Here is a 26596-nt window from a genome sequence, read left to right as displayed (position 1 = left end):
AAACTTTGGGATAGATTTCCTGCAATGGAGGATTGCCACCAATACTCCACTGATATTCTACCAGCAACCTAACTGTGGCAGTTTCTCCTGAGAAATGGGACTACTACTGTTTACCCAACAACCCTGGAAAAATTTGCAAGAAAAAAACATCAATTTTCATGAAAAGACTCAAGCCCTTTGAAAGACATTTTATTTTTTAAAAAATTTTCACATAAGTCCTTAAACAACAGTTCTAGTGGTCTTAATTTACTAACACGGTGTCCACATCAGAATCTTGAATTCCACTGCCAATTCTGCTGTCCACTATGGGCCATAAGTAAGAAAGAAGGCTCAGAGAAAAGGAAATAAAGCTGTGTCTTGCCCAGGCAATGGGTGGACATAAAGATCAGTGCATATTCCCAGGGATTTGTTTGTAAATTGTTTGTGTACGTGTAATGTCTGGACAATGAAAGTCTATGGCTTTCATCAGTTTCTCAAAGGGGATCCCAAGAATTAAGACCTACTCTAGAGAAACAGATGTGCTCCTGAAAAATTGTAAACAAATTTAAAATGTTCAAATGTTGTGTTTGTTTTTTTTTTAACCTTCACATGTAAAACAGAACCCCTTTCCTACAGCAAACTGCGGGTCAGAAATAACAAAACTGGCCTATGCAACACCTCACAACTAGTCAACAGACCAGAAAGGACCCAACCTTAGACCACCTAGCTTTTGTCCCCCTGCACCAAGCCTGTCACTGAACAGAGTTTTATTCTTCTTAAATCTGATGCTCATGGCATTAAGCAGGAGTACTGGCTTTAAATATCACTAGCCAAACCTTTCAGTTGCTCTGATCACTATCATTCACAACTTTTACTCCAAATGAATAAAAGGAAGACGTTAAGAGACAAAAGAAAATTATTGCCACTTACTTACTTATTCAACAACTTTCAAAAATAAATTTACACTGCAATGCCACTTAAAAGCTTCCCCCTACTACCAGTGCTTCTATGAAGAATTCTCAAACTGATGAATGTTCAGCAAGACTTACTACTAAAGGTTAAAGACAGCATGAAAGAAGCCAAGAAGATAAGGCCAAGTGTCATCTTTCTCTATGCTGGAAACAATGGCGGGAACAAGCCACAGGCCAAGATTTCCAAAGAGATTGATTTGCAGAGGATGCATATCTGCAAGCAATAGCAACGGCAATCCTGGCAGAAAAGCTGGGGATCCAGGAGTACTAGCTTGGAGTGGGAGCAAGGGGCAGGGAAGGCTGTGCAATAAATAGCTCTAGCAGAAACCTAGTGTGGCCAGGAGTGCACGACCACCAATACAAGAGTCTGCATTTTCCTTCACAGCCATCACTCCCTCTTCCGTCCCCCGCCCCCCAAATGAAGCAATGCGGCAGGAGTGGAGGGAACGGGAGGAATAAATGGCGTAGCTCTGCGGTGTAAACCCAGTTTTAAAACCTGTTTCCACCACGCAACAGCTGTCTGACCCAGGCAAGTCACAAAACCGTGGCTCAGTTTCCCCATTACACTCCCAACTACACAGGAATGCTGCCAAGATTAAATGAGACAAGTGGGAAAACCTAAGCCCAGGGCCAGACAGAGGAACCGCTCTGTGGCTCTAAGGCAAGTCCGCAGGAGGGTTCTGAGGTCTGGGCTCCGGCCCAGAAAGGGCGCTCTCGGGGCCCGCTCCCCGCCAGTTGGGTTCCGAGTCCCTGCCCGGCCCACCTTGTTGTTGTACTCCTCCACGAAGCTGCCCAGCGCCAAGCGAAAGCGCTTGTCGGGCCGCACACTCCAGTTCATGGCGTAGACGGTCCAGGGCGCTTCATACTTGTAGATCTCCTTCCGTTTGCCGTGCAGGGACATGGTGCGGACCGGGTCCACAGCAGGCTGAGGCGGGAGGGGCGCGAGTCGGGCGAGGAGCCGGGCCTGGGACTCAGGGGTCCGAAGGGAGGCGGGGAGGGGGCGGGCAGGAACGGCCTAGCCCGGAAGCGGGGCCGCAGCAACAAACAACGACGGCCAGGCCCGACCCCCAGTTTCAAACCAGCTTCGGCACCAACAACCACCACCTTCCGTTTGGGATGCGCCCCGCCCTCTCGGAACGGAAGCCACGCGACCCCCGCAGCGGCAGCGGCCGTTGGCTGCCTGGCACGTCCTTTCGAAACGGTTCTTTCTTGTCATTGGTTTTTGTGGCCGTAGCGTCTGAAATCTCCTCGCTATTGGTGTAGATGTTTGTCATTCTGACTACTTTCCCCGCCCAACTCCTGGGGGCAGGCGCTTTCTCAGCCCTAAAGGTCATTGGCTGGCGGAGATGTCAGTCAGACAGATAACGGCACAGTTTGGGTGAATGGGGGCGTGGGTGGCCGAGAGGGGAGTGTGCGGGGCATCAGGCCTCCAAGTTCTCGGCCAAGTCTCTGGGAGTGAAACCCTCCCTGTCACCTGCTTTGACTTCCCAGTTGCCTCTCCAAGCTGTTGAGTAAAGTTTAAATTCTGCCTTAATGGAAGACCTACTGCATTTCGGGGCACTGGGTCCCGCGGCCTCGCCTCCTCGCTTTCGCCAAACTGGAACCACCTTCCAGCCCCACGGGGCCTAAGGCCCCCTTTAACGCGGGAGAGGGGCTCTCCCAGTGGCCCAGGGCAGGCTTCGGACGCACAGATGTGCTCAGGGCCAGGCCAGCTCGAGTGAGGCCGTTCCTCGCCTTCCTGCAGATTCTAGAAAGGTTCCCTAATTCCAGAGTTGTTCTTCAGTAGGCTCCTACACGACCCGCTTGCCTTTACGTTTTTGTCGTTTCCATCCTGTCCTTTCCCCGCTGCGATTCCAAGGCAAATGCTAGTCCAGCCCTAAATTTTATCTGTGTCAGTGAGTTTAAAACGGAGAAGGATCTGAGTCCAGGCAACATCTTTATATAAGTGGTTTCCAAGTCTTTGCTTTCATCAAAATCGAAGGCAGTTTGTATTGCGTTATTGGATGATAACACTGTATATACTTTTTAATGATAAATGTGATTTTAAAAGACCACTCAGAATTCAAAGAATTGAGGGACGATGTCATATATATATATAACAACCCCCTATTAGTCCTATCCACTTAACAAGTTTCCTCTGCACTTGCTTTTTAAGAAAGAATGAAAAATAGGAACAAACTTGCTGAATCTTGTCTTATTCTAATAAAAAATAATGATATCCATCCACAGACAAAGGAACCGATTGAGAGGAATATCGCCTCTTTTATAAGATGCATTTCCAGTAAAACTTTAGGTTTTGTAAAAATTTGAATATATATTTATGTTGTTTTGAACAACTGTACTAATAAGTATAATGCTTAAAGCCTTATTAAGGTTACAAAAAATTACTTCTAAAATTTCATTTTAGGCCAGGCATGGTGGCTCACACCTGTGTCCCAGCATTTTAGGAAGCCAAGGACCAAGAATCGCTTGAGGCCGGGAGTTTGAGACAATCTGAGCAACATAATGAGACCCCATCTCTACAAAAAATTTTAAAAATTAGCCGGGCATGATGGCACATGCCTGTAGTCCTAGCTACTTGGGAGGCTGAGGCAGGAGAATTGCCTCAGCCAGTTTAAGGCTGCAGTGAGCTATGATCGTGCCACTGCACTCCAGCCTGGGCAGCACTCTGTCTCTAAAAGAATAAAAATTAAAAAAATAAAATTTCAATTTATATACATATTTGCATTGCAAACATATGATAGCTTGATCAACAATAGACTCTGAAGCATGAAAATAATTACATGTAGGATAAAACTATGGAGGGAATAGATGGTAATTATGAGAAGAGAAAAGGGAACAATGTTAAAAAAAGGACTTTGTGTGTTTTTAAAATGGAAGATGGTGGCTTCTCAAATCACTGTTACTGAGCTAGAAATGGGTTAATACAAGTGAAGGATGAAATAGTTTTATAAGGTGTCAGTATTTACAACACGACATTACATCCTTTGCAACTATTTAAGCGTATCAATGAAATATTTCAGATGTCAACTTAAAAAAATGTATGAGGGATATATATATTTTCTTTTCTTTTTCTTTTTGAGACAGAGTCTCTGTTGCCCAGGCTAGAGTGCCATGGCATCAGCCTAGCTCACAGCAACCTCAAACTCCTGGGCTGAGGCAACTTCTTAATTGAAGTATAAGTTACACATAGAAGTGCACATTTTTACAACTTGAACACACTCATGTAAACAGTACCTAGATCAGGAAACAGAGTCATGCCAGCACCCCAGAAGCCCTGCTCATGCTCCTAGTTTCTCTCTGCTTCTGATCCCACAACTCTAAAGTGGAGATAATAATGCTGACCCCAGGGACTGTTTGCAAGATTAGGTGAACTAATATCTGCAGAGGAATCAGCATGGTGCCCATAGCACAATGCTATGGAAATGCTGGCTGTTGTCATGATTTCCTGTGGCTACCAAGCCTGAGCCTCTGCTTCCTTTCACCCCAGCCTGGCCAACAGTCCCAGGCTCCAGGGGCTTCTAAGCCCAGAGGAGCCACCTTCAAATCCCCAACACACTGGATGTGGTAGGAGGTGAGTCCCCAGCTCCTTATGAGAAGAGCTTGGATAAGGTCGCAGCATAGTCAAGGACCTGATGCCCCTGAGATAAGTTACACAACTGGCCCAACGTGAAATGTACAGACTTTATTAGTTGCGTGACACTCTACTGCCCTCAAGGGACCCAAATGTTATCACAGAACCATCAAGGGTGGAGGGGCTGAGGGCTGGAGCTCAGCCCCAACATCCAACATATCCGCCACAGAGGACACCTCCATCTCCAGCTAGGTCGCAGGCTCTTGGCAGGGGGTCTGACCAGCCCTGGGCCTTGGTGCCGGGCCATGAGGTGGTGGATGGTGCTGAGCTTGGTGATCACACATGGCCCAGAGCAAAGCTCTCACATAGATCAGAGACTTCTCCTTTCTTCACTGTCCCCTCCATCCTGTAAGCTGCCTCCAACCCGAGGCTCTGTCACCCTCTGCCAGGCTTGCTGTCCCCAAATGGAGCCCCTGAGGAGGCTGGGAAAAGTCCTGAGCCTCTTCACCCATGCCAGCCTGGGTCACCTGGTCAGCAGTTTGTAGCTACTCTAGGAGAATGATTTTCAGAGGCCCATCTTGGGAGCTGTCTGCCTCCCCCATGACCTTTAACTGTCACCTCACCCACCTTCTATCCCCTCATGGTGTCTTTTATCTTGGGGTTCAGTGGCCTTAACTCCCTGCAAATCCAGGATCTGAGCTATGTCTCTGGAACTCCAGCTGCTTGGGAACAGAGCCAAGGTGTTCAGGGAGGGAGGGGAAGCGGGGACCACAGATGAGTCCCTGTACCTCCAGGGGATGCAGAGGTGAGGCCAGGGGTGACAGTAGCCCCTCAGGCTGCTCCTGTTCCAAGGATGGTGTTAGAGTTTTGTCCATTGCCATGACCAGGTTAGGCATCTTGGAGGAGTTCTTCTGCTTTAGCCTATATTTGTCCAAGTCCAAGCCTGGGGTCTAGAAGGGAGAAGAAGGAGGGAGGCACCAGTGTGTGGAGCCTCCAGGCCAGGCTGCAGGTTAATCTACCCTGACTTCAGGGATGGGTACGGGCAAGAGCTGTACCTCCTCCCGCACCTCGGGGGCCTGTTGCTCTTGCCCCAGCTGTGGAGTCTGTGGTCACAATCCGGGCTCTGGCACCACCCTGTCTAGGCTGCCCTGTCATGATACAAATTGTAAAAGAAGACAGCAGAAGCCACAGCTGTTCTGGGGGCCATAGAGAGTCTGGGCCTGATGCCACACTAAGACCAAGTTGGGGGTTGGAGAAGGCATGGAGCTGCCTCCAGGCAAGCTCCTGGGGATCCCCTCACCTCTCACCTGTGCAGAGAGCAGATGGCCCTGGGGCAGCATGGGCCCTGGACTCTGAGTCGCTGAGGCCATAGGAAACAAGGCCAGATCATTGGCTGCAGGGGCTTCCAGAATGTAGCTGGTGTGGCCCTGGGGCATGGGCTGCTGAAGGAGCTGCAGGATACGGCTGAGGTCTGAGGACACGCGGGACTCCAGCCTGCCAGACAGAACCCCGTGGTCAGGGTGAGGGCTGGTGAGAGCAGTTCAGGTCCTGAGGGCAGTTCTCAATTTTGGAGCCTGCACACTGTTCCTGCCAAATGCAATGGCAGCCTGGGGCCTACCTGAAGCTTTTGCCCCACGAGGATCCATTGCTCCTATCTCAGTTCCCCCTAGTATATCCCTGACTCTGATAACACCAGTGACCAGGCAGCAAGCACACAACATTCAGTCCCCAAGATGCTTTGACATGGGTATTCTAATTATCTCCATTTCATAAAGGGGTAAACCAAGGCCCAGAGTGGTTAAGTAACTTGCCCACACTCTTGCTGGTAAGTTACAGAGCCAGAATTTGAAGCCACGACTGTTCTGCCCCTAAGCCCCCACTCTACCACCACAGCCCTGCCACCCACAGGCCATGCCCCCTTTCTCAGGGCCCACAGAATTTGTTTCTGCCCATAGTTGTGCCCTCCCCCAGAAGGCTTCCTTGACACGTTCTAGGGTTTGCTAGGGGAAGCCGTCCAAGAAATCATGCTTAGTGACAGGGATGGGAGACCTGCAGCTAAATGGGCCCGCCGTTCTAAAACCCACCTGGCACTGGGTGATGCCTCTGAGCCACCAGGAGGGGGCCCTCGTGCCCAGCCCGCCGCTAGATATGCCCTCTGCTGCTGCCCCAGCCCTGGCCTGCTGGGCACCCACCTGTTCATCTGGGCCTGGAGCTGCTCTAGCCGGGAGCCTAGCTCCCGAGGCCAGCAGTCTGGGTCTCCCTGAGGGTTCGGGGGGTTGTGCCTTGAAGGCATTTGCTGCAGCAACTCAGGCCAGAAGCCAGATGCATCTGAGACGCTCAGGGAAGGCGCTGCATCTGCAGGAGGAAAAGGGAAGCCTCAGCTCCATCCAGCTGGTTCCACTGGCTGTCCCTCCTCAGCAGAGCCTGTGCCCTGCCCCCACCTGCCCCAGGAACACAGGGCATGGGGAGTGGCTCTCCTTACCTGGGTGCCCTGGAGCACGAGGGCCTCCACCATGGAGATCTGGCCTCTAGGACCCAGGAGGCTATAGCCATGGGAAAGGAGCTGGGGCCCCACGCTGGCAGCATGGGGACTTCTAACCCTGGTCTCACTGCCCAGGGAGCTGCAGCCCAGTGGGTCCCCTGATGCCTTGGTGTGAACCCCCATGAACCGGTGAGCCCTCACTCTGGCTCAGGGGACACAGGCCATCAGGGCTGGGAGAGTGGGGAGGAGGGGGGCAAAGGTTCTAGCCCGGCCCCAGGAGGGAGCTCTCTCCACGCATTGGGGCTGGGGAGGCAGGATGGGAAGGACACGAGAAGCGCAGGAGTCTGCGCAGACGCTGGCAGGGGCTGGCTGTGCTCACCTGACTGGTTGCCAAGGAAGAAGCCCTGCTGGTCTTGGCTGCCCGGAGCCTGTTGGGGTGATGACTGGAGACCCCCGTCTGCCTTGTGGGGAACAAGAGCATCAAGTAACAGGGACCAAAGCTCGGATGGGGCCTCTTGGTTTTTCCCTCCCCTGCCCCCACCATGGCCCTATCACAACTAGGTGAGAAAGTGTTGACAGGGGGCAGCTTCCTTCAGGTTGTCCCCTGGGAGGCTGGGCAGGCAGGCAGAAAGCATTGCTTGGGCGGCCACGTGGTAACCCCACTGAGGTCTTGGGAGAGGCTGCCTTGAGCAGCAAGATTTGGGGGGAGGCAGAAGAGCTGCCCTGCAGTGCCACCTTCCCGAGTGTCCTGGTGCTCCCTCCCCAGCGTGGGCCAATGTGGAGTTTCCTTGGGGGAGGCTGGTCTGAAACCCCCAAGCCACTCGGGGAGTGCCCTCAGCAGTGTCCTTGGCAGCCCACCCTCCTGGAACCGTGCGACTTGGTGTCACCTGGCAGTTGCAGATGACATAGGCCACAGAGACTACATCCCTCCTACCCTGGTGTCCAGCCACTGGGCACGAGGGCCACCTTCCAGAGGCTGCGACCCCCCAGGCAGGGTTCTTACCAGATATCTCCTGTGCAGGTCAGATGGGAAGGGGAGAGACTGGGGAGGGTACGAGCAGCAGAGGGGACAATGCTGTCCCCAGAAAGAAAACCTGCTCAGCACCACCCTCCAGAGCTGGGCATGGCCTGGGCCAGCAGAGCCTCCTCCTGAGGCCGAGGGGAGGGGCTACAGGAGAGGGAGGAGTCACCTGCTGGGCGCACCTGCCCCTTCCTTCCCAGGCCCTCCTCCATGAAGCCCCTTCTGGGCACTCCCAGGGGCTGTCCTGACGGTCCTGCTCCTTGGCAAGCCTGAGCTCCACAGAAATGTGGTCTCTCCTGCACCCCCTGTGACTTCGGTTATTTTACTGTGTGGCTCTGTATTTTTGTGGAGTTATAATCTCCCCCACTGAGCTGTAACCTTGAGAGGAGAGACAACTTTATCACCTCTCCTGCCGTGAGCCCTCTGGGTGGCAGACACCCTGCCTTTTAGCTCGGTGCATACAGTGTGTGGGAGAAGCCTGGGCTTTGGAGTCAGACAAACTCGAATGCATATTTTGGTTTTGCCGTTTACTAGCTGTATGGCTTTGGCCAATTTATTTATCCTCTCTGGCCCTCAGTTTCCTCATCTGGAAAAAGGGATATTACACCAGTTGCAAGGAGAGGACTCAGTGAGAACCTGTAAAAGAAGCCCCACCCTTAGGACACAGCCGGTGATCAATCAGTGGTAGCTGTCATTGTATTTGGCATGACGTTGGCCATGGTAGGCACAGAAGAAATTATAGCCAAGGGTGGAGGATGGGTTGAAAGGAAGGCGGTGGTCAGATGGGTCCCCTTGGGCCAGGCAGGCCAAGCCCTCAGCAGGCTGCCCAGGTATTACCTGTCACCAGCTGGCTGAGAACTGCCACCCACCCTGGCCCGCTCGGCCCAGACTCACGTCCCGCAGGTTGAAAGTGACCTCCAGCTTACTCCAGAAGCTGTCCGCAAAGGCAGGGTACATGTCCAGCACCTCCAGCAGGTCTGCCCGCTGGATCTTGTGCAGGTCGCAGTAGGTCAGGGCCCGCACGTCTGCGCTGGACTTGCCGGGCCGCTCATGGAGGCTGACAGGCTCCCCAAAGATGTCGTTCTTCCCTGCCAGCCAGAAGGGAGGTGGGCCCTTCAGGACTGGCTCCATGCTCCCTTATGAGCAGCCTTCCCGAAGGTCCCTTGACTGTGGCCTCTTCCCACCGCAGGGCTCCTGCCAGGCTGGGGTCTGGTGCTCAGGATCAAGCTGTGGGGACAGGGCTGGAAGTGCTCGTTGGGGAGGAGGGAGAAGGGGTCCCTGTCCTCTGAGCGCCACAGAGATCCATTCAGAGCCGCTCCCAACCCGGCACATGGTCCTTTCGCTGTCTCAGGCCTCCCAGAGCCAGCTTCCATCAGCATCCCCTCCTCACATCCACAGTCTTTGGCCCTGTCCCCACTCCCACCCAGGGGACGGTGAGCAGTAAAGGTCATTAAAGTCTCCCTGTCCAGCCCCTACCCTGCTCACCTCAACCTGCCTGTGGAGCAGGGTGCAGGGGACCCAGGGCCAGCAGCACCCAGCTCCCTCAGTGCAGGGCCCGAGGCTAGGCTTCTGTTTGTCTTCTCATTCCCCATTGTGGCCCTGGCAGGGACGCCTGGGGAAGTCACTCCCCCTCTCTGGACCCTAGAGTCTTCATCTCTAAAATGGGCATGACTATATTTGCCTTGCCTGCCCCACTGGGCTGTTCAGAGAAGCACATGAGGTGATTCGTGAGAAAGTGCCTTGAAAAGCAAGTGGCAGCAGACAAGGTCAATGCAAGGCATTGGGAGGGAGGGATATCACAGCGTGGGCACGGGGTGATGCTCAGGCCATGTGGCAAGGGTATTGAGCCCTCCTGGTGCCAGCCGCTATGCTGGCCACAGGATATAAACCTGAACAAGCTGCTGTCCCACTCACGAGTAGCCTCCCAAGTCCCTGCAAGACAGGCCTGGAAGCAGCCGACAAGTTTGCAGAATGATCTACAGAGTCCTAGAACAGGGTAGAGCCAAGAGCCCAGGGCCTTGGAAGAGGGAGGGGCTCCTCCTGTCAGGGGTGGCTGGGCAGGGAGGCGGGGCTTACAGAGGAAGTGAAATGGGCACTGTGTCAGAGAATCAAGGACTGGGCCCCAGGAGAAAGGCGATCTGGGCAGAAGAAACAGCGTGTGGTCAGCACAGCATGGCCAGGACTGAGGGGCAGAGAGCTCAGGGTCAGGAGTGCCATGGACCATGGCCGCTTTGACTCCCCCGCAGCCTGGTGATACTATGCGAGGGGTGCTGATGGTTTGGCGCAGACAGAGGAGAGGGATGGGGGAGGCTGGGAAATACCCCCCACCCGAGAGAACAGGATCAAAGTTAATTCACAGAGCATGGGACTCACCAGGGTCACACATGCAACTCTGAAGCTTGAAATATGGGCGACATTTTAATGTGGTGGTTTTCCAGTAGATGAAAGATTATGTGGTCTAATGTCTATTTCTACTCAGGACAAAACGAGAGGATTTCATGTCTCCAGCTGAAACTTAAATTGGACTAGCTTCTTAATTATTAATAATAATTATTATCCCATTATCCCTCCCATGTGGATGGCACTTCTAAGGAAGGCTGGGAGTGAGGGAAGGTCTCATAGAGGGGCCTGCACTTGAGCCCAGCCTTGGAGGATGACTGGAGTCTGCCAGACAGAGGTGCAGCGTAGGGCACTCCAAGCAGAGTGGCAGCACATGCAAAGGCACAGAGACGGGCAGATATAGAGAACCATAAATAGTTTGCATGGCTGGAGCATGACGTGCCAGGGGGAGGGTAGCAGGATTTAGAGTGGCCAGACTGGGAGAACTGTGCATGCCACAAACGGGCCATGGGGAACCATGGAAGGATCTTGAGCAGAAGAGGCTTGAGAATGTGTATTTCAGGTCACTTGACAAAAGGTGGAAGACAAACATGGGGGTAGATCAGACACAGGGCCACAGGAAAGGGGCTCCCGACACCTGCCCAGGAAGGACACAAAGAGGGCTAGACCTGGGCGGGGACAAGGAGTCAGGTGTGGGATGGAGACGTATTGATGAAGGTCACAGAGCGGGCTGTGTGGCTGACTGGCTCGTGGGCAGTGGGGCAGGGAGGAAGGACACTCCCTTGGTTGACTCTGGCCTGGGCAGTGGCTGGATGGTGACAGTGATGGGGATGCCAACGGAACTGCTTTTGAGGACAGGTGAGGATTTCAGGTTGGCATATGTTGAGTTGGGTCTGCATATGGGGTATCAGGGTAGCCATTGCCAGGAAGGAATGGAATATTCCAGTCTAAGGAGAGAGAGGGGCAGGACAGAGCTCTGAGGGTCCTGGGTGGAGGCTGAGGCAGTGGGAGCAGGGAGCTGGCCCAGGGGTGGGTGTGGGGTGAAAAGAAGAGGGCAGAGCACCAGCAGGCCAGAGGGAGGGGAGTGAGCAGAGGAGCCCCAGGGGGACCTGTCCCCCAGAGGGGCTGGAGGAGAGCCAGGTCACCAAAGGAAGGCGAGGCTGAAGTTGGAGCCAGAGACTCATGTGGAGATGAGGTCATGGAACAGGCAAGGAAGATGAGAGTCCAGGAGAGGGCGCTGTGTGCTCAGAGAGGTAAACTGACTTGCCCAACTCACATAGTAGGTAAACGGCAGAGGCCACTTGTGACCCAAGTCTGTCCCCTGCCCAGTGCTCATATCCTTCCCTCAAAGTGTCCAGCTATCCCTGCACCTGCACTGAATGAGACTGGGGTATCCAGTTAGGGCATCCCCTCCACCCAGGACAGACCCCTGGCCTGTCACCCTGTCACCCTGAGCTCAGCGAGAGCGGAAGAAGGTTGGGAGGAGACTGCCAGGGCTTCTGTGCCAGACTCGCAGCCCTGGAATCCCTACTTGGCCACTGACTTGCCCGACCTCTGTGAGCCTCAACTTCCCGCTCAGGAAAATGGGTCCCATGGCAGAAGGTTGTTTAAAGGACTCGGTGAGCTGGATATAAAGCTCTCCACGGCACACGCTCGGCACGTGGCTGGTCAGTAAAAGGTGCCACGACCCCGTTAGAAAGAGGGTGGCCCAGGCACGGCTTCTCCAGCCCCCTTAGCCCCGCAGCGCCCCCCAACACGGGCCTGGTCCACCCCGCCTGACTCACCTAGGATGGCCACGACCATGTCGTCGCGCAGGATCTCGATGGAGCCGCGGGAGATGAAGTAGAGCGTGGAGAGCACGTCGCCGAGGTGCACCAGCGTGTCCCCGGGCGGCGCGTGCGTGGTCTTGAACTTGACGGCGAGCGCGCGCAGGCAGCCCTTGCTGGCGCCGCTGAAGGCCGGGCAGTGCTGCAGCAGCGCGCGGTGCAGGTGCAGGCAGATGTCGGCCTGCAGGCACTCGGGGAAGCCCTTCAGCACCTGCGAGGCGGGCGGCCGAGTCCAGCGGGGCTGCGGCCGGGGCCGGGGCTGGGGCTGGGGGCGCGGGCGGGGAGGGCTCTCCGCGGGACCGTGGTCTCCCCTGGGGCATCGGCCAGAGCGGCGGGGGCTCACCGCGTTCATGTCGATGCCGTTGGTGTAGGACCAGGCGTGCTGGAAGTACTCCTCCAGCCGCTGGCGCAGCGGGTTGGGGATCTGGTGGAAGCGGATGAACTCCTTGACGCGCAGCATCTGCGTGTGGTAGCGCGCGGTGCCCGAGTACAGGCGCTGGATGATGGCAGACACGTTCCCGAAGATGCTGGCGTACATGAGCGCTGGGGGTGGTGGCGGGAGTGAGCCTCTGGCATCCCCGCCAGGCGCACCGCCAGGGCCTCCTCCCTCTCCCCGGAGCCCCCTGGTGAGGGACCCCTCTGTCCGGGGGCAAGTCAGAGGTGCCCAGGACAGCCCCAGGGCACATGGGGGACAAAGGCCTCTGGACCTCCTGCCCTCTTCCCTCTGCCCTGTGCCTCTTGGCATCTTCCCAGGCCCATAGGCCAAACTCCTGCTACCATAAAGAACTAGCGTAATGGATTTTTTAAAGTTTAGATTTTGTTTTATCCTTGAAGCTGTAAAAATATAATGAGGAGAAAACTCTTGATCTCTTGTTTTCACCCATTTTGTTTTCCTGTTTTTGGTTTTCTGGGCTTTCACGTCTCGAAATACTTGGAACATGACAACTTAATCTACGTGTAAAATTCCACACTGCCTCCTGTGTTCCTAAAGCAGGTGTCTTGGGAGGCAGCTCAGTGCAGGGACTGGAGCCGACCACCTGGGCTGGATGGAACTGGGTGGCAGAGACTTCCTAGCTAGTTGGTGCGAGTTAGGACTTTAAGTTCTCACTCAGCAAACTGGGCTTAGAGGGGAACGAAGGGTAGGCTTTTGTAATGCGTTTAAAGGAGTGCCTGGCAGAGCTGGCTTCCTGGACTTGCAACCTATGCAGTCACAGGGGGCCCTGTGCTAAGAGCCCTGCATTTGATTAAATGCCTTGCTGTCACCATCTCGAAATTCTTAATACATTTTTAAACAAGGGGCTCTACATTTTCATTTTGCACCAAGCCCTGCCTCTGATGTAGCTGGTCGTGGTGCCTGGCATATGTTGAGGGCTGTGTGGGTGTTAAAGTCTGTGACTAATTGGTGTACACAAACGCAAAAATCCATTGTGCTGCACACTTGGGATCAGAGTGCTGCGTGAATTGTTTCTGTGTGCTATGTTATACCTCATTACGAAACCACAAACGGAACTCCAGGGGTAAGACCACGGCACGAGAGCCCACTCACAGCCGATGAGCATGACGCAGATGGAGAAGACCTTCTCGGAGTTGGTGTTGGGCGAGACGTTGCCGAAGCCCACACTGGTGAGGCTGCTGAAGGTGAAGTAGAGCGCCGTGACATACTTGTCCTGCACCGAGGGGCCCGAGGCCGGGTCGCTGCCATTGTAGCGCTTGCCAAGCTGCACACCCAGGCTGTCCAGCCAGCCGATCTTGGGTTCCAAGTAGGGCCGTTCCACGTTGCCGATGGCATACCAGATGCAGGCCAGCCAGTGCGCGATGAGCGCAAAGGTGCACATGAGCAGGAAGAGCACAGCCGCCCCGTACTCAGAGTAGCGGTCCAGTTTCCGTGCCACGCGCACCAGCCTCAGCAGCCGCGCTGTCTTCAGTAGCCCAATCAGGGTCGTGGTCTGCAGGGGCAGGGAGAGGGCCATAGGACTGGGGGTCAGCCCTTGGAAGAGTGTGCTCAAGCTCTCATTTGTTCACTCTGCATACAATCACATAGTCAATCAACAAACACTTATGGAGAACCTGCTCTGGGCCAGGCACTTGGCACCGGGACATGGTGTGGGACCTTAAGGATCTCGGCCTAAAGCTCATAACAGTGTTCTGGCTGCTAGGAAAGAAGTCTAGTGTGAGCATACAGGAAAGAAAGAGCAAGAATGCAGGGGCAGGTCAGGGGAGGCTTCAAAGAGGAGGTGTCACATGAGCTGAGTCTTGAGAGAGGAGGCTGGGTCTCTAGGCAGACAGGAGGGAGAGGGAAAGGCACTCCCAGTGCAGGGAGCAGCAGGCGCAGAGGCATGGAAGTGGAGGTGCAAAGTGGTGTGGCCCTCCTGGGAAACCAAGTGTGTCACTGGAGCGCAGAGTGGGAGATGTCAGAGGAGCAAGAAATGAGCTTGGCTGTTATTCTGTAGGCCCTGGGGAGCCATCGAAGGTTCTGAGGGGGAGTGACAGGGTCAAGTGATCCGAAACTCCCTCTGGTTGCAGTGTGGAGGGGCAGGAGGCTGGGGCGTGGGTCTGGGGCAGGGGTGAGTGAGAAGGCCACTCAGCGTCCAGGCGGGGGAAGTGGGGGTTGGGGGGGAGAGGACTTGGGAATGGGTTTGCTAGGGGTGCTGGAAGGGGGGCTCTGGTGTAGAGGAGCCCCGCTGGACACCCCCTGCTGACACGCTGGGGTGACTGGAGGGGGTGACTGCAACACAGAAGGCAGAGTTGGCTTAAGGGGAAACTGATCCTGAGGAGATGGGGCAGGGGGAGAAAGTGGGAGTGGAGGCTATGGGAAGGGCATGACAGTGCTCTCACGTCACATGCAGGTGCAGACTGGGCATAGCGGAGGGACTGGGGCACGAAGGGGTCAGGCTGCCTCGGGGGAGCAGCCTGTGGATTATCTTTATCACTCTTGGGTGAGCACGCTTTGGAAGTCATCTGGGACAAAGGGGACAGAATCCTGGGGCACAGAAGGGCCTGCTCAGAGGGAGGGGGCAGAGGGCTGGCACCCAGGCCTGGGGGCACAGGCTCCACTGGTCCTTCTCAGGGCTGGGAGGTGACAAATGTCCCCCTTTCCACCTCCACTTGCTTTGGCAAAGGCGGATGCCAGGGACTCTGCACCCAGCACTGTGAGGCAGGGAGGCCATGGGGCTGGGGCGCAGGGGACAGCCATGGCCGCTGGCCTGGATGGGCTCTGCTCACCTCATCGGAGCCGGTGCGGAAGATGAGCAGGTCGAAGGGGATAGCGGCCACCATGTCGATGAGGAACCAGCCCTTGAAGTAGTGGACGGCGATTCGGCGCGGGTGGCTGACCACCTCGTCATTGGTGTTGACGTAGGTGGTGCGGAAGTTGATGACAATGTCCACGACAAACATGATGTCCACGATGAGGTCCACCACGGTGAGCGGACTGCAGGTGTAGCCACAGGCCCCGCGCCGGGACTCGTCCTGGTCGCTGAGCAGGAAGGCGGCCGAGTAGGGCGTGAAGACGGCCGTGTAGATGACGAGCAGCAGGATGAGCCAGTCCCACACGGCCTTGAAGGGGCTGTAGTGCAGGATGGTCCAGCGGTGGATGCGCGGCGCCTGCAGCTTGTACTCGGGCAGCACGTCCGCGCCCAGGGACAGGACCTGCAGGTGGGGCGGCCAGGGCTAGTGAGACAGGTCTGGAGGGTTGGGCCCAGGCAGGGAGCGGTAGGAGAGGGTGGGACACAAGGGCTGGGGTGGAGGAGCATGGGGAGCATAGGGAGGGGACAGACTAGGGAGCAGACGTGCTGGGAGGAAGTGCAGAGCGAGGAGGCGGGAGGGAGAAGGAGGGGTGCAGCTCTGTCCCACAGTGGCCCCAGGTATGAAGTTTGCATGCTACTTTAGAAATGTCCTAGAGTGGGCAGAGACGGGGCAGGGGAGGGCCAGGGTCATCTGGGGGCATGTTCCAGAAAAGAGTCCAGATTGAGGAGGTGGCTGGGTGGGCTTGGGGGCCCTCCTGTGGTTGGAGTTCCTGATAAGAACAGGTCACCCCTAGAATAGCCTCTTCATTTCTGAGAGCCCTGGGGATCAGGACCAGTGAGGGCCCTCCCTGGGGCCAACTCTCAGAACCTTCCATGGGAAGTGTCAGTTTGGGAGAGAGGTAGCCAATCTGGACCCTCAAAGGTCCTGGGCACCAAGGAGCCCTGACCACTTCCCACGTGTCCAGGGAGGTTGGGATCATCACGTTCAGAAGCCCCTCTTCCGCTTTGCCCCTCCCACTCCTGCTCCCGGACTGTGGCCGACACTGCATGCCTGGGCCCTGCCCTGCTGCCCAACCCGAGCAGCAGCGGGCATTAGGAAGGGCAGAGTCTCGAAGCCAGACACCCCTGGTTGAATCCCAGGTCTGACACTTGCTCTATGTGTGAACTGGGGCAAGTTTCGTAACTTCTGTGAGCCTTGGTTCCCTCATCTGCAAAATGGAACAGCAAAGGAGAACATGCTGTGATTAAATGAGACGCATCTCCTTGCGCATAGATGGCACATGCCACTCTACACGGTAATTCTTTCTTCCACCCTGGCTCTTTCACCCTGCATCAGCCACTACTCCAGCAAGGGTGGAGCCTGAGGGGCGTCCCATGGACCCCCTCCCCCACCAGGTGCGTCTGGTGGATGGTTCTGGCTTAAGAAAATCTGTAGTGTAAGGTTTCAACCTTGCAACCAGGTCAATTAGCAGACAGGAATCACAATAAGAAAGACCCATGGAAGGGCTGGTTTCAACCAGAAGGTCCCCTGCCTGACATCCAACCCCCTGGGAGGGGCCATGGTGTCCCCACCCTACAGTGACTTTCAGGCCTCAGCTTATATTCCACCTCCCCAGGAAGCCGCCTCTGACTCCACATAAACTTGGCCTCTCCTTTTATATTTTCCCCCTGCCCCATAGGCTGCATGGTTATTCTCCAGGGGACTGCAAGCTCTGTGGGCCTCGCCCCCAGCCCCTGCCGAGCCGCCCATCCCTGCGTGCCCAGCGCTGGGTCCAGTGGGCTCTCAACCACAGGCCCCTCTGATGCGCAGCAGCCGCTCTGCTCCTTCCCAGGGCCACTCCGGCCGCCCTGCTAGGGTAAAACAACAAAGCACGTGGCTTCCAGGCCTACCCCAGCCCCCTGTGTGTGGCAAGGGAGGGAGGTAGCAGGAAAGGGGGTTCCAGTTTGCTGAGAGGAGGGCGTCTAGTTCCTTAGTGCCACAGTCCTGGCACTGACTCATTTGTGACCTTGGGTAAGGAGCCCCTCCCCTTGCTCGGCCTTCAGAGAACCCCAGACAGGGGAGCAATCTCCCTACGACACCGACCCTCAGAGTCTCCCACTGCCTCTGAAGCCAGCGTGAGGGCCCTTCCCTGCCCACCCTGCCCAGTGTCCCCCGGAGCTGCGGGGCCCTGGGATATAGGGGCACCGCTGTGAGATCACAGCCCTCTCAGCCCTTTATGTTCTGGGGGAGGCCCACGTGACATTGCCGTTCCAGGCCCACCCCAGCCCCTCCCCTAAGCTCTCTCGGCACCTCCCTCATCTTAGAGCCCATGTGGGGTGGGCCAGTGAAGCCCAGGGGGCTGGGGCTGGGAGCAGGACAGAAGCATGACTACCCTCCAATCTAACAGCCCCGTCATGGCGGCCACTGCTGGCAGCACCAACCTAAGGGGCCTTAGGGAAGCAGGGGTGGGCTTCCCAGGGTCAGGCTGTTGGGCCACGCTGCCTGACCTCAGAGGGTCCAGCACTGCAGCGTCGTGTCTTTGCACTCAGTGAGGGGCTGAGTGGTCTCCCCCACACCTGGTTCCAGCGCCAGCCGTGCTTCAGATGAAAAGCGGCAGGCAGGGAAAGAGCCCCCGTGAAGGGACAGCCCCAGGGGAAGCTGGGAGTAGGCCCTTCCCATGCTCTGCCCTGGCCTAGGCCCTTCTATGACTCAGAGCTATGTCTGCCTCCTGGGGCCAGTACTGCTCCATGTCAAATGGGTCCTCTTAGTCCACTTAGCCCAGCTCCCTCCTGCAGATGAGAGCCCTGAAGGCCGAGCAAGGGGAGGGGCTCCTTACCCAAGGTCGCAAGTGAGTCAGTGCCAGGACTGTGGCACTGGAGCCTCAGGCAGGGCTCTTTGCATCTCCCTATGGAATGGTCAGGCCATCAGGCCCCAGAAGAAGGGTGGCGTCAGCTGACACAGAGAACCCAGGTAAGTTTGCTTTGCCTGGCCAAGGAGGGACTGCACGGGGAGGGGGCATTCAGGGCCTGGTCCTCAGGAAGCTGATCAGAGAAAGCTGCAGGTACCAGCCCTGTCCCATCTCTGTCTGGCACGCAGCAGGACTGTGTGTGCTGTGTGTGCTGGGTGGCAGTCATGTCAAATGCAAGGAGCAGGAGCAGAGCTTGGAGAGCAGCCCTCCTCCCTCCCCTCCTCTCACTGGGCTTCTGTTTGGCCCTAACATGTCCCCTCTCTGCCTCTCCTTCCTTGTGACTGGCAGAGCCTGGGCAGGCCCACATGGTGGCCTGCGTGTCCAGCCTCACCCTACCTCTGTTATTCCAGGCCTAGGAGGTGGCACTGCCCTCCAGCCACACAGACCCCAAGCTTCCCTGGCTCCAGGAGCCGGCCATCAGAGCCCTGGCCTCAGCACAGCCTTTGGGTCCAAAGAATCAGACTCAAACAGGACTTTCTGGCTCGTGCCAGACACTAGAGGGCTGGCCAAGCCTGAGGCCCCAGAAGAGCCTGGGCCCAGGCCCCGAGAGGGGACCCTGGAGGCCTGGCACACCCCTGCCCACCCTGCCCTGCAGGCCCGCACCTGGGTGACCTTCTCGGTGACATTCTGTGTCCTCTCCACCACCTTGTGGGGTGCAATGATCTCGATCTCGGTGGTGGAGCCGGAGCGGTGCTTCTCCAGGTTGAACTCCACGAAGTTGAGCGTGAACTGCGGGATCTGGCTGACCGTCCTGTACTTGCCCCTGCCCGGGCCAGGCCCCAGCCCGCCCGGCCTGCCGTGAGAGCCCTCTGGAACCAGAGCCAGGGTCAGAGCAGCCAGAGCTGAGGACTTGGTGACCCCACGCGCCCCTCCCACCACCACCACCCACACCTGCCTCACCGGAGCCCAGGAAGCTCGGGGACAACAGGCGCTGGGACAGGCTGCGGCTGCTGCTCTTGGCCAGAAGCTGGGCCAGGTCCTCGAAGTTGAGGATGAACATGATCACAGCCCCGTCCTCGTTCTTCACGGGCACCACGTCCACCAGGCAGCGAAAACTGGAGGCTGCAAACACCAGTGTGGGGGTGGGGGTGAGGGTGGTCCCTGATGGGCTCCCCTCCTGCAGTGACCTGGCTACGGAGGAGGCGGAGTGAAGGTCAGGTTAAGGGCAGCTACTGGGGCCTGGACAGGGACCAGAGCTATGGGGCAGAGGGTGGATGCGGCTGGCCAGCCGGTGTCCCACCCACAGGGCAGAGGTGGGAGAGTGCTAAGCTGCTCATTAGGAGATGATACGGCATCAGGTCCAAGTCCACGCTCCCTCAGCTCAGGGCTTAACCTCGAGGTTTGCTTCTGCTGTAATTAAAGCTGAGCAGATGGGGGTGGATTAAGTGGGGAGGTGAGGCTGGGCATTCTACCCCACGTAGCTGACCCTCAGATCGGCTCCCACATCCCCATCCCACAAAGATGCCCTGCTCCCCTGATGCCAGAAGGAACTTGTCAAAACACACTAAGTGCTGGGCACTGGGCCAGTTGGTACATCACACTCAGGTGGTCCTTGGGGGTTAGGCATAGACCCCTGTTCTGCAGATGAGAGCCTGGAGCTCGGAGAAACTGACTTGCTTGGGCTGTCAGCCATAACACCCTGGAGAAGGGAAGGGGCTTGTCTGGGAGGAGGGTGCTGAGGCTAGGGCCACGCTGCTGCTCCCAGCCTGGGAGGAGTGTGTGGTCCCAAGGCAGAGGCTGGGCCCGGGAGCAGGCAGAGCAGTGGCCTGAGGGCCAGAGAGGGAGGGAGATGGCCACGCAGCAGCAGCAGGCCCCACCAGCCACCCTGTCCACCTTCCTGGGCAGCCCAGACCCAGCTGCTGGCCCCCCTGGGCCTCTCTGGCCACAGTCTCTGCCCCATCTCTGCTCTAGGGTTTCGCTGCAGCTCCCATTAGTGGGCAGAGCAACACCAGCTAAAATGCCTGAGGGCAGTGCCCTGTGAGCCCCCCTCTATGGGGGTCCTACATCCCTCAACTCAAACTGCTAGCAGGTGGCAGCGGCCTCAGGTGACCATGCAAATCAGAAGGCATAGCTGCCCTCCCCGGGGATGGGTTTGGGGCTGTCTTACCTGCCCCAGGTGTTGTGTATTGGCAGAGTGAATGCAAGTGTGTGTGCATATAAACGTGCAGGACCCAGGCTGACTGGCAGGAGTATTGCTATTTGGGGGACCTTTAGAATCACTCTTCACTAGACGCCCTATTTAGCGGTCACTTCCCTCAGCCCCTCCTCCCAGGCATCAGAGCTGGGGTGCAGCCGAGCCACCCCCATTCTCCTTCTCACTTTCCTCCATGGAGCAGGAATCTCCCCAGATCAGATTCCTGGACTCCCAGGCACCAGGCAGCCATCTGCCAGCTGCTGTCTGGGCCCAGGGGAGACATCCACACCGGGGAGAGGCTGCCTGCCTGGCCTGACGCACTCCTGGGCTCACAGTGCTACAGGCCCTGAGTCCCAGGCCCGAGCCTGTCACTCTCATCAGCCTAGGCCATGGCGAGGCTCAGACATTGGGATCTAGCCAGGAAACCTCCTTGGCCAGTGGCCTGGGACACTTCTCCCAAAGGCCAGACTATATCCTCAATCTCTCTGGCACCACAGAAATCTGGCCTGGTGGGGGTGGGGAAGGCAGAGCTGGGCAGAGGGGCCCCCAGCCTGTCTCTGCTGCTGAGGGCTGCAGTCTCAGGGTGGCTGCACCCGACAACTGGTGCTATCGGGAAAGGGGTGCATTTGGAAAACTGCGGCTGGGAAAGGACCAAACACCAGCCCATCACAGCAATGAGGGCTGCAGTCTCAGGGTGGCTGCACCCGACAACTGGTGCTATCGGGAAAGGGGTGCATTTGGAAAACTGCGGCTGGGAAAGGACCAAACACCAGCCCATCACAGCAATGAGGGCTGGGACGGGTGGGGGTTGGTGCCTGGAACCCCGTGCCCCACCCCCATGCTTGCTGCCTCCTGGGTAGGCAGACAGGAGGCTATGAGAATTTGGAAGACTCCAGAGCATTCTTTCTCCCCCCTGCCTCAGGCTGTCCTTGCTTACTCATGGTTCAGAGCCCACAGGTAACTGTGTTTGGGTGACTGGAAGTAGGTGAGTGTATTGTCTTAGATTGTACCCAGGAGTGGCAGTGTCCCTGTGCCCTTGCCCAGTCCCTGGAGGAAGAGCCACAGTCTTCTGCCTTCCGGGGCTCCTCCCAGCACCGACTCTCTGACCAAGGGCGGCAGGTGTGTCTGCTCCCTGGGACACCCACTCTTCTCTGCTCTTCTCTTCCCATCAAATGTACTCCTTTTTTCTGTCTCTCATCACTCATACTCCTTCCCCACCCTGGCCCTGGCTCTCTCCTCTCAGCCTCCTTGCTGTCTTTACACACTCCCCATCCAGCCCTGTGGGAGCCCTCAGGGAGGGGCTGCTGCCACAGCAGACTGCCACTAAGAGGGTGGCTGCTCCATGCTGCCTCCAGCCTGGTCCTCCTGGCATTCATGGGTGAGCGTGTGGAAAGCAGCAGGGGGGGTGGGGCAGAGAGTGCCCTGTCCTCACCCAGAGCTGAGGACTGGGGAAGCCCTCAGCTTCCTCTAGTCTGGCTTGGGGATTAAGGGACTCTCCGGTTTGGGATCATCAGAGAAGACAAGCCAGCAAAGGCAGGGAGGACTGGGGCCGCTGGCAGGTGCCTACCAGGGGCAAGTGAGGATGAGGGTGGGGGGATCTGAGTACTCTCCATGTCTCCCTCCAACTGTCAATGGTCCTCCAACAATCCTCATCCTCCTTATCGGTTAGGTTCTTACTTTTCCTAGTAAAGGGAGACAGGAGAAGAGCCAGTTTCCTGGGGTCTCTGTGCTCTGTCCATGGGGTGTTTTTGCCAAATGTCCTGGCTTCTTTGAGCCCAACTTTATGCAGCTGCATAAAACACAGGCCCTCCACTCTGACTTTGAGAATTTTCAGTGGATTACCCCTTTAGAGTGAAAGAGGATTATACATAAATCAGCTAGAGATCTATTCAGGACCCCTTCCCACCTCCCTGGAATTGAGTTTGGGGGGAAGGGAAGGTATTGACCTGAGAAGGGAAGAAATAGCCATTAGGATGCCCCTCCACAGGACTATAAGATGTATGTAAATGTGATAAAAAAAAAAAAAAGATCATGTGGTCAGAGTGGACCTTAAGGTGAACTTATCTGAGCACTATATCCTTCCCTTAGGGTAACATGGGCCAGGAAACTCCTTTGTCTGGATTTCAGTCCAATTTCAGGAAGGTTCAGGTGATCAAAGGCTTGGGCAACAGGCTAGGGAATGGCTGAGGGGGGGTAGGTGGGGACTCAGGGTGCACCATAAGTATGTAAGTATGTAGGCAATTTCCCACTTTCACCAGGGCTTCCAAGACTAGGTTCCTAGTTCCCTTCTGATGGAGGGAGGACCCCAGCAGGGTTCTGAAGACCTGAGTCCTGATCTCAGGGAGCCAAGGACTGGCGTTGACCTCTGTCCCTGCCCAGGAACCTGCAAAGTGCTGAGAGGACACCTAGATCCCCAAGATCTGACATCTGTAGGAATCTAGGATTAGCCCTCAACCTTCTGGGGCCCAGGTAGAGTTCTGGGGTCAAGGAGAGGGACAGAAAGGACCTGTTATCCCTGCTCATTTCTTGCCATCCCATCCTGTTCCTCCAGGACCCTTCTCACTCCCCTGACTGTCACCTCCTCCCTGCAATGATATAAGGAGGTGAGATTGCAGCTTTTAAAAATATTCTGACTTTGTTAACCCTCGGAGTGCTGCCAAACTAAGCCAGATTCTTCCCAGTGCCCCGAATGCCACCCCTGCCTGCTGCACTTCCCACCGGCTACTCACTTGGGTGGCAGCAGCAGGTATAGCCAGGGGACAGCCAGGACATGCCCCAGGGGCCCCCAGAAGCCCATAAACACACACACACACACACACAAACACAACATGTCTATGTTCACACTCACACTCATGTTTCACACACACACCAGGCCCCTGGAACCCAGGATCTTAGCACCCCTCAGTCTCAATCCAAAGGCACCTGCCCTTTATCTGCACCCAGGTGGCCTCCTGTCTGCCTTCCCTTGGGGCTTCCCTCGTCTGGGGAGCTCCCTTCCCCAAAAGTCCTGCTTCCACGCACAGAAACTATTGGAGCTCTTTCTCCCCTCTTGGGATCTCTCAGAACAGACATCTCTGAGGGAGGAATCCAGAGATTTGGGTTCCAGCCCCAGGTTGGACTCTAGGAGTAGGATCTCAGGCAAGGCCCTTCCACACCCATGATACAAAGGGATTTATCTAAGCCAGTGGTTCCTAACTTGGCAGAACATCAGAACCACCAGGGAGATTTTTCCAAATACACCTGCTTGGCCTCATCTCACACCTTCTGAGTCAGCCTCTCTCCAGGGAAGACATGTTTTGGAAAACATGCCCCAGGTAATTCTGATGCAGAGCCAGGTTGGGGGCCATTGATCCAGGAGATTTCCAAGGGATTTTCAGGCTCTGATCCAAGTTCCCACCCATCCCCCCAGGTCCAGTGGGGACCCTGTTATCCTGGAGAGAGGATCACAAAGGGCTGCTGAACTCTGTCCTCAGTCCCTGTTCTGCTTGCAGTAAGCTCGGGCTGGTAACAACCAGAACTCTGTCTGGGTGAGCCTCCTGGTTGAGGCAAACTCCAGACCTCATCTCCCCAGAGAACTGGGCTGGATGAGCCGGGCCCACCCCTCTCTCCCAGCCAGCAGCCCCTGTGCCTTGCCTGGCCACAGAGGCCTTGAGGGGGTGACTCCTCCCCTAATCCCTGAGCAGACGGAGATGAGGGAAGGTTAATTTCTGTCCCAGCTGCCTGACAGCTGGGGCTGACAGTGACAGAGTGGAAGGCCAGGAGACCAGGGACATGGGGGAGGGATGGTGGAGCAGGAGGCCCTGCCCCAGGCCTGAAGCCTAGTCCCAGAAAAGGACCTCAGAAGAGATCACATTCAATGCCCATTGCTTTCCCCTACAGATGAGAAAACTGAGGCCACTAGAGGAAACAGGATTTGTCCAGGCCCTCTGGTCCCTGGGTCAGTGCCCTACAGAACCTCTGGCCCAAGTGTGCCTCACCATCCTTGCGGTAGTAGAGGATGTCCACCTTGCACTCCTCGGCCCCCAGCAGGGCCTGCGCCAGGCGGGACACGGCACTGCTGGGGGTGTTGGGGCCCGTAAGGAAGTCGCAGGTGCAAGGTTGCTGCATCACCTCCACTCGGGAGTAGCCGAAGAGTTCACAGAAGCCGTCATTGCAGTAAATGATGGCGCAGTTCTCCATCTGAGCATTGGCGATCAGGAACTTACGACCTGGGGTGGGAGGTGGGAGGTGAAAAGACCAAGGTAGCTGGGACTGGGCAGCAGGGAGGAAAAGATGATAGGACTCTTGGCAGCAGGGAGGGGGATTTAGATGTGGCAGCAGGACAATGACCAGAATGAGGGAGGGGGAAGTCATGTCTAGGGAGGGTGGGAAGACCAAGGAGGCCACAGCCATCATCACTCCTGGCAGTAATGAGGGGGGTGACCAGGAGGGGGTGCGTGATGGTGGCCAGAGAAGTGGGGGAGGGGGAATAGGCCTGGGGATTGTGGAAAGGCCAGGGCAGGAAGGGTCTGGGTGGGAAGAAGGCTCAAGGCCTCCTGGATATAGGAAAGGGGGCCAGGACAGGGAACACAGATGTGACCAGATGGGAGTCAGGCCTGGGAAGAGTTCCTGGGAAGACCAGGGTTAGGAGGCAAAAAGGAAGGACTCAGGGAAACCTCTGGAAGAAGGGGGGGGGAGAACAGACGGGGGTGGGAGTGGGGAAGGGACTGGAAGGGGAGGTCAGGTATTGGGGCTCAAGAAAAAAGCTCTGTGGGAAGCGGGAGGGGCTGCATTCTGCCCCTCCTGTTCCAGAAGATAAGACAGCATTTGAAGTTAGTGGGTCCCGCTGGAGGAGAGGTGTTCGGGACATCGGAGGAATTTTGCATTCAGCATTGGGCACCCACCACCTTGCCCCATTGGAAGTTAGTAAAGGGATCCGGTCCCTCCTTTCACCGAAGCAGGACTCCAGATCGTCCCCCCACCCAACACACACACTCACTCTGGCCCTCGAATTTGCGAATGATGGTGTCCAGGTAAGTGTTTTGGGGAGCGACGTGGCCCCTGCGAACCGGCATCTTTCGCCGCGGCCCCTGCCAGGAGCCACAAGCGCCCCGGGCTCCCTGCGTCTCCGCCTGTCCTCGAGCTCAGCGGCGTCGGGCTCCGGGTGGGCACCGCCCCCGGGGAGGGCCGCAGGGCTCCGCGCCCCGCCCGCCCGCCTGCGTCTTCCCTCCAGGACCACAGTTCGCCGCGCCTCCGCCCCTCGCCGCCCGCCCGGAGCTGTCCGCGCCGCGGTGCTGAAACGAGCCGCGCGCCGGCGGCGGGGCGGGGTCGGCCGGGCGGGGCAACTGCTCCGGGACGTGCAGGGCCGGGGCGGGGCCCTGGATCGCAGGGGCCGGGCCGTGGCGGGCCGGGGCGGGGCGGGGCGGGGCGGGGCGGGGGGTACAGGGCCTGGACTAGGGGAGGGCTTCTCTGAGGAGCTTTTGCTTATGTCCCAGTGACCAATGGCCTCAGCAATTCTCGAAGCCCCTTCCGGTACCGAAAGGCAGTCTCCCCTCCCAGCGCAGGGACGTCTCCCAGGCAGGAGGGGGGGCGGCAGAAGGGGTTGTTGGGGGGCTCAGGTGGTCTTTTGCTGAAGGCTCTCTCCTAGGTCTGCCCGCTGCTCCTGGCCCTGGCAATGGTACCGTTAGGCCTCTCGGCTGCCCTTAACAATTGCCTTCCAGCTGAGACCCAGTGCCCATGCAGAACTCCTGGTGGCAAGCCCAGCCAGGGCCTGGTCCTGGGAGGATGGGTAGGAGTACACATGAAGCACAGGAAATATGCAATAAGGTGCCTTCTTCGGAGCTCTTACCACACAGGCACAGCTTGGAAGGAGAACAGATTTAAAACCACCTATTAGCAAGTGACCACTGATAAAAGTGTCTGAGTACTGATTGAAAATGAACACACTAGAAGAGGCAGATGAAGGTGGGGTGAGGTTTATTGAAAGAGGCTTTTTGGAGAGGAGGAGGAGGAGTAGGGGACCACTGTTCACTGAGCATCTCGGTGGGCTTGGAGCTTTTGCTCAGTGACCAATTTTGGGCCAGGCCTTGGAGAGCAA

General features: G+C 56.8%; 2 protein-coding genes across 3 annotated transcripts in view; both read right to left on the bottom strand.

Annotated features, from left to right (window-relative positions):
• The window catches only part of DCAF7 (DDB1 and CUL4 associated factor 7), a 29315-nt gene extending 27218 nt beyond the window's left edge, over nucleotides 1-2097 (bottom strand). For both annotated transcript variants that reach the window (XR_001149670.3, XM_012747468.3), the window contains exon 1: nucleotides 1714-2097. Coding sequence is in view for 1 of the 2 variants with exons in the window: in XM_012747468.3 (XP_012602922.1) it covers nucleotides 1714-1851 (138 nt within the window). In the remaining variant the exon portion in view is untranslated. The remainder of the gene's footprint in view (nucleotides 1-1713) is intronic.
• Nucleotides 2098-5186: 3089 nt separating this feature from the next.
• On the bottom strand, nucleotides 5187-25626 carry KCNH6 (potassium voltage-gated channel subfamily H member 6). The gene is given in 15 exon segments (XM_075993919.1): nucleotides 5187-5474; nucleotides 5832-6018; nucleotides 6717-6879; nucleotides 7007-7039; nucleotides 7042-7115; nucleotides 7382-7467; nucleotides 8922-9115; nucleotides 12152-12404; nucleotides 12537-12736; nucleotides 13740-14139; nucleotides 15416-15841; nucleotides 18990-19195; nucleotides 19287-19448; nucleotides 24498-24728; nucleotides 25499-25626. Coding segments are annotated over 15 exon segments (2979 nt in total). The 5' UTR covers nucleotides 25575-25626.
• Between the last annotated feature and the right edge of the window lie 970 nt (nucleotides 25627-26596).

Source organism: Microcebus murinus, chromosome 18, assembly GCF_040939455.1.
Source record: "Microcebus murinus isolate Inina chromosome 18, M.murinus_Inina_mat1.0, whole genome shotgun sequence".
Taxonomy (NCBI): domain Eukaryota; kingdom Metazoa; phylum Chordata; class Mammalia; order Primates; family Cheirogaleidae; genus Microcebus; species Microcebus murinus.
This window is presented reverse-complemented; position numbering and strand designations above follow the sequence as displayed.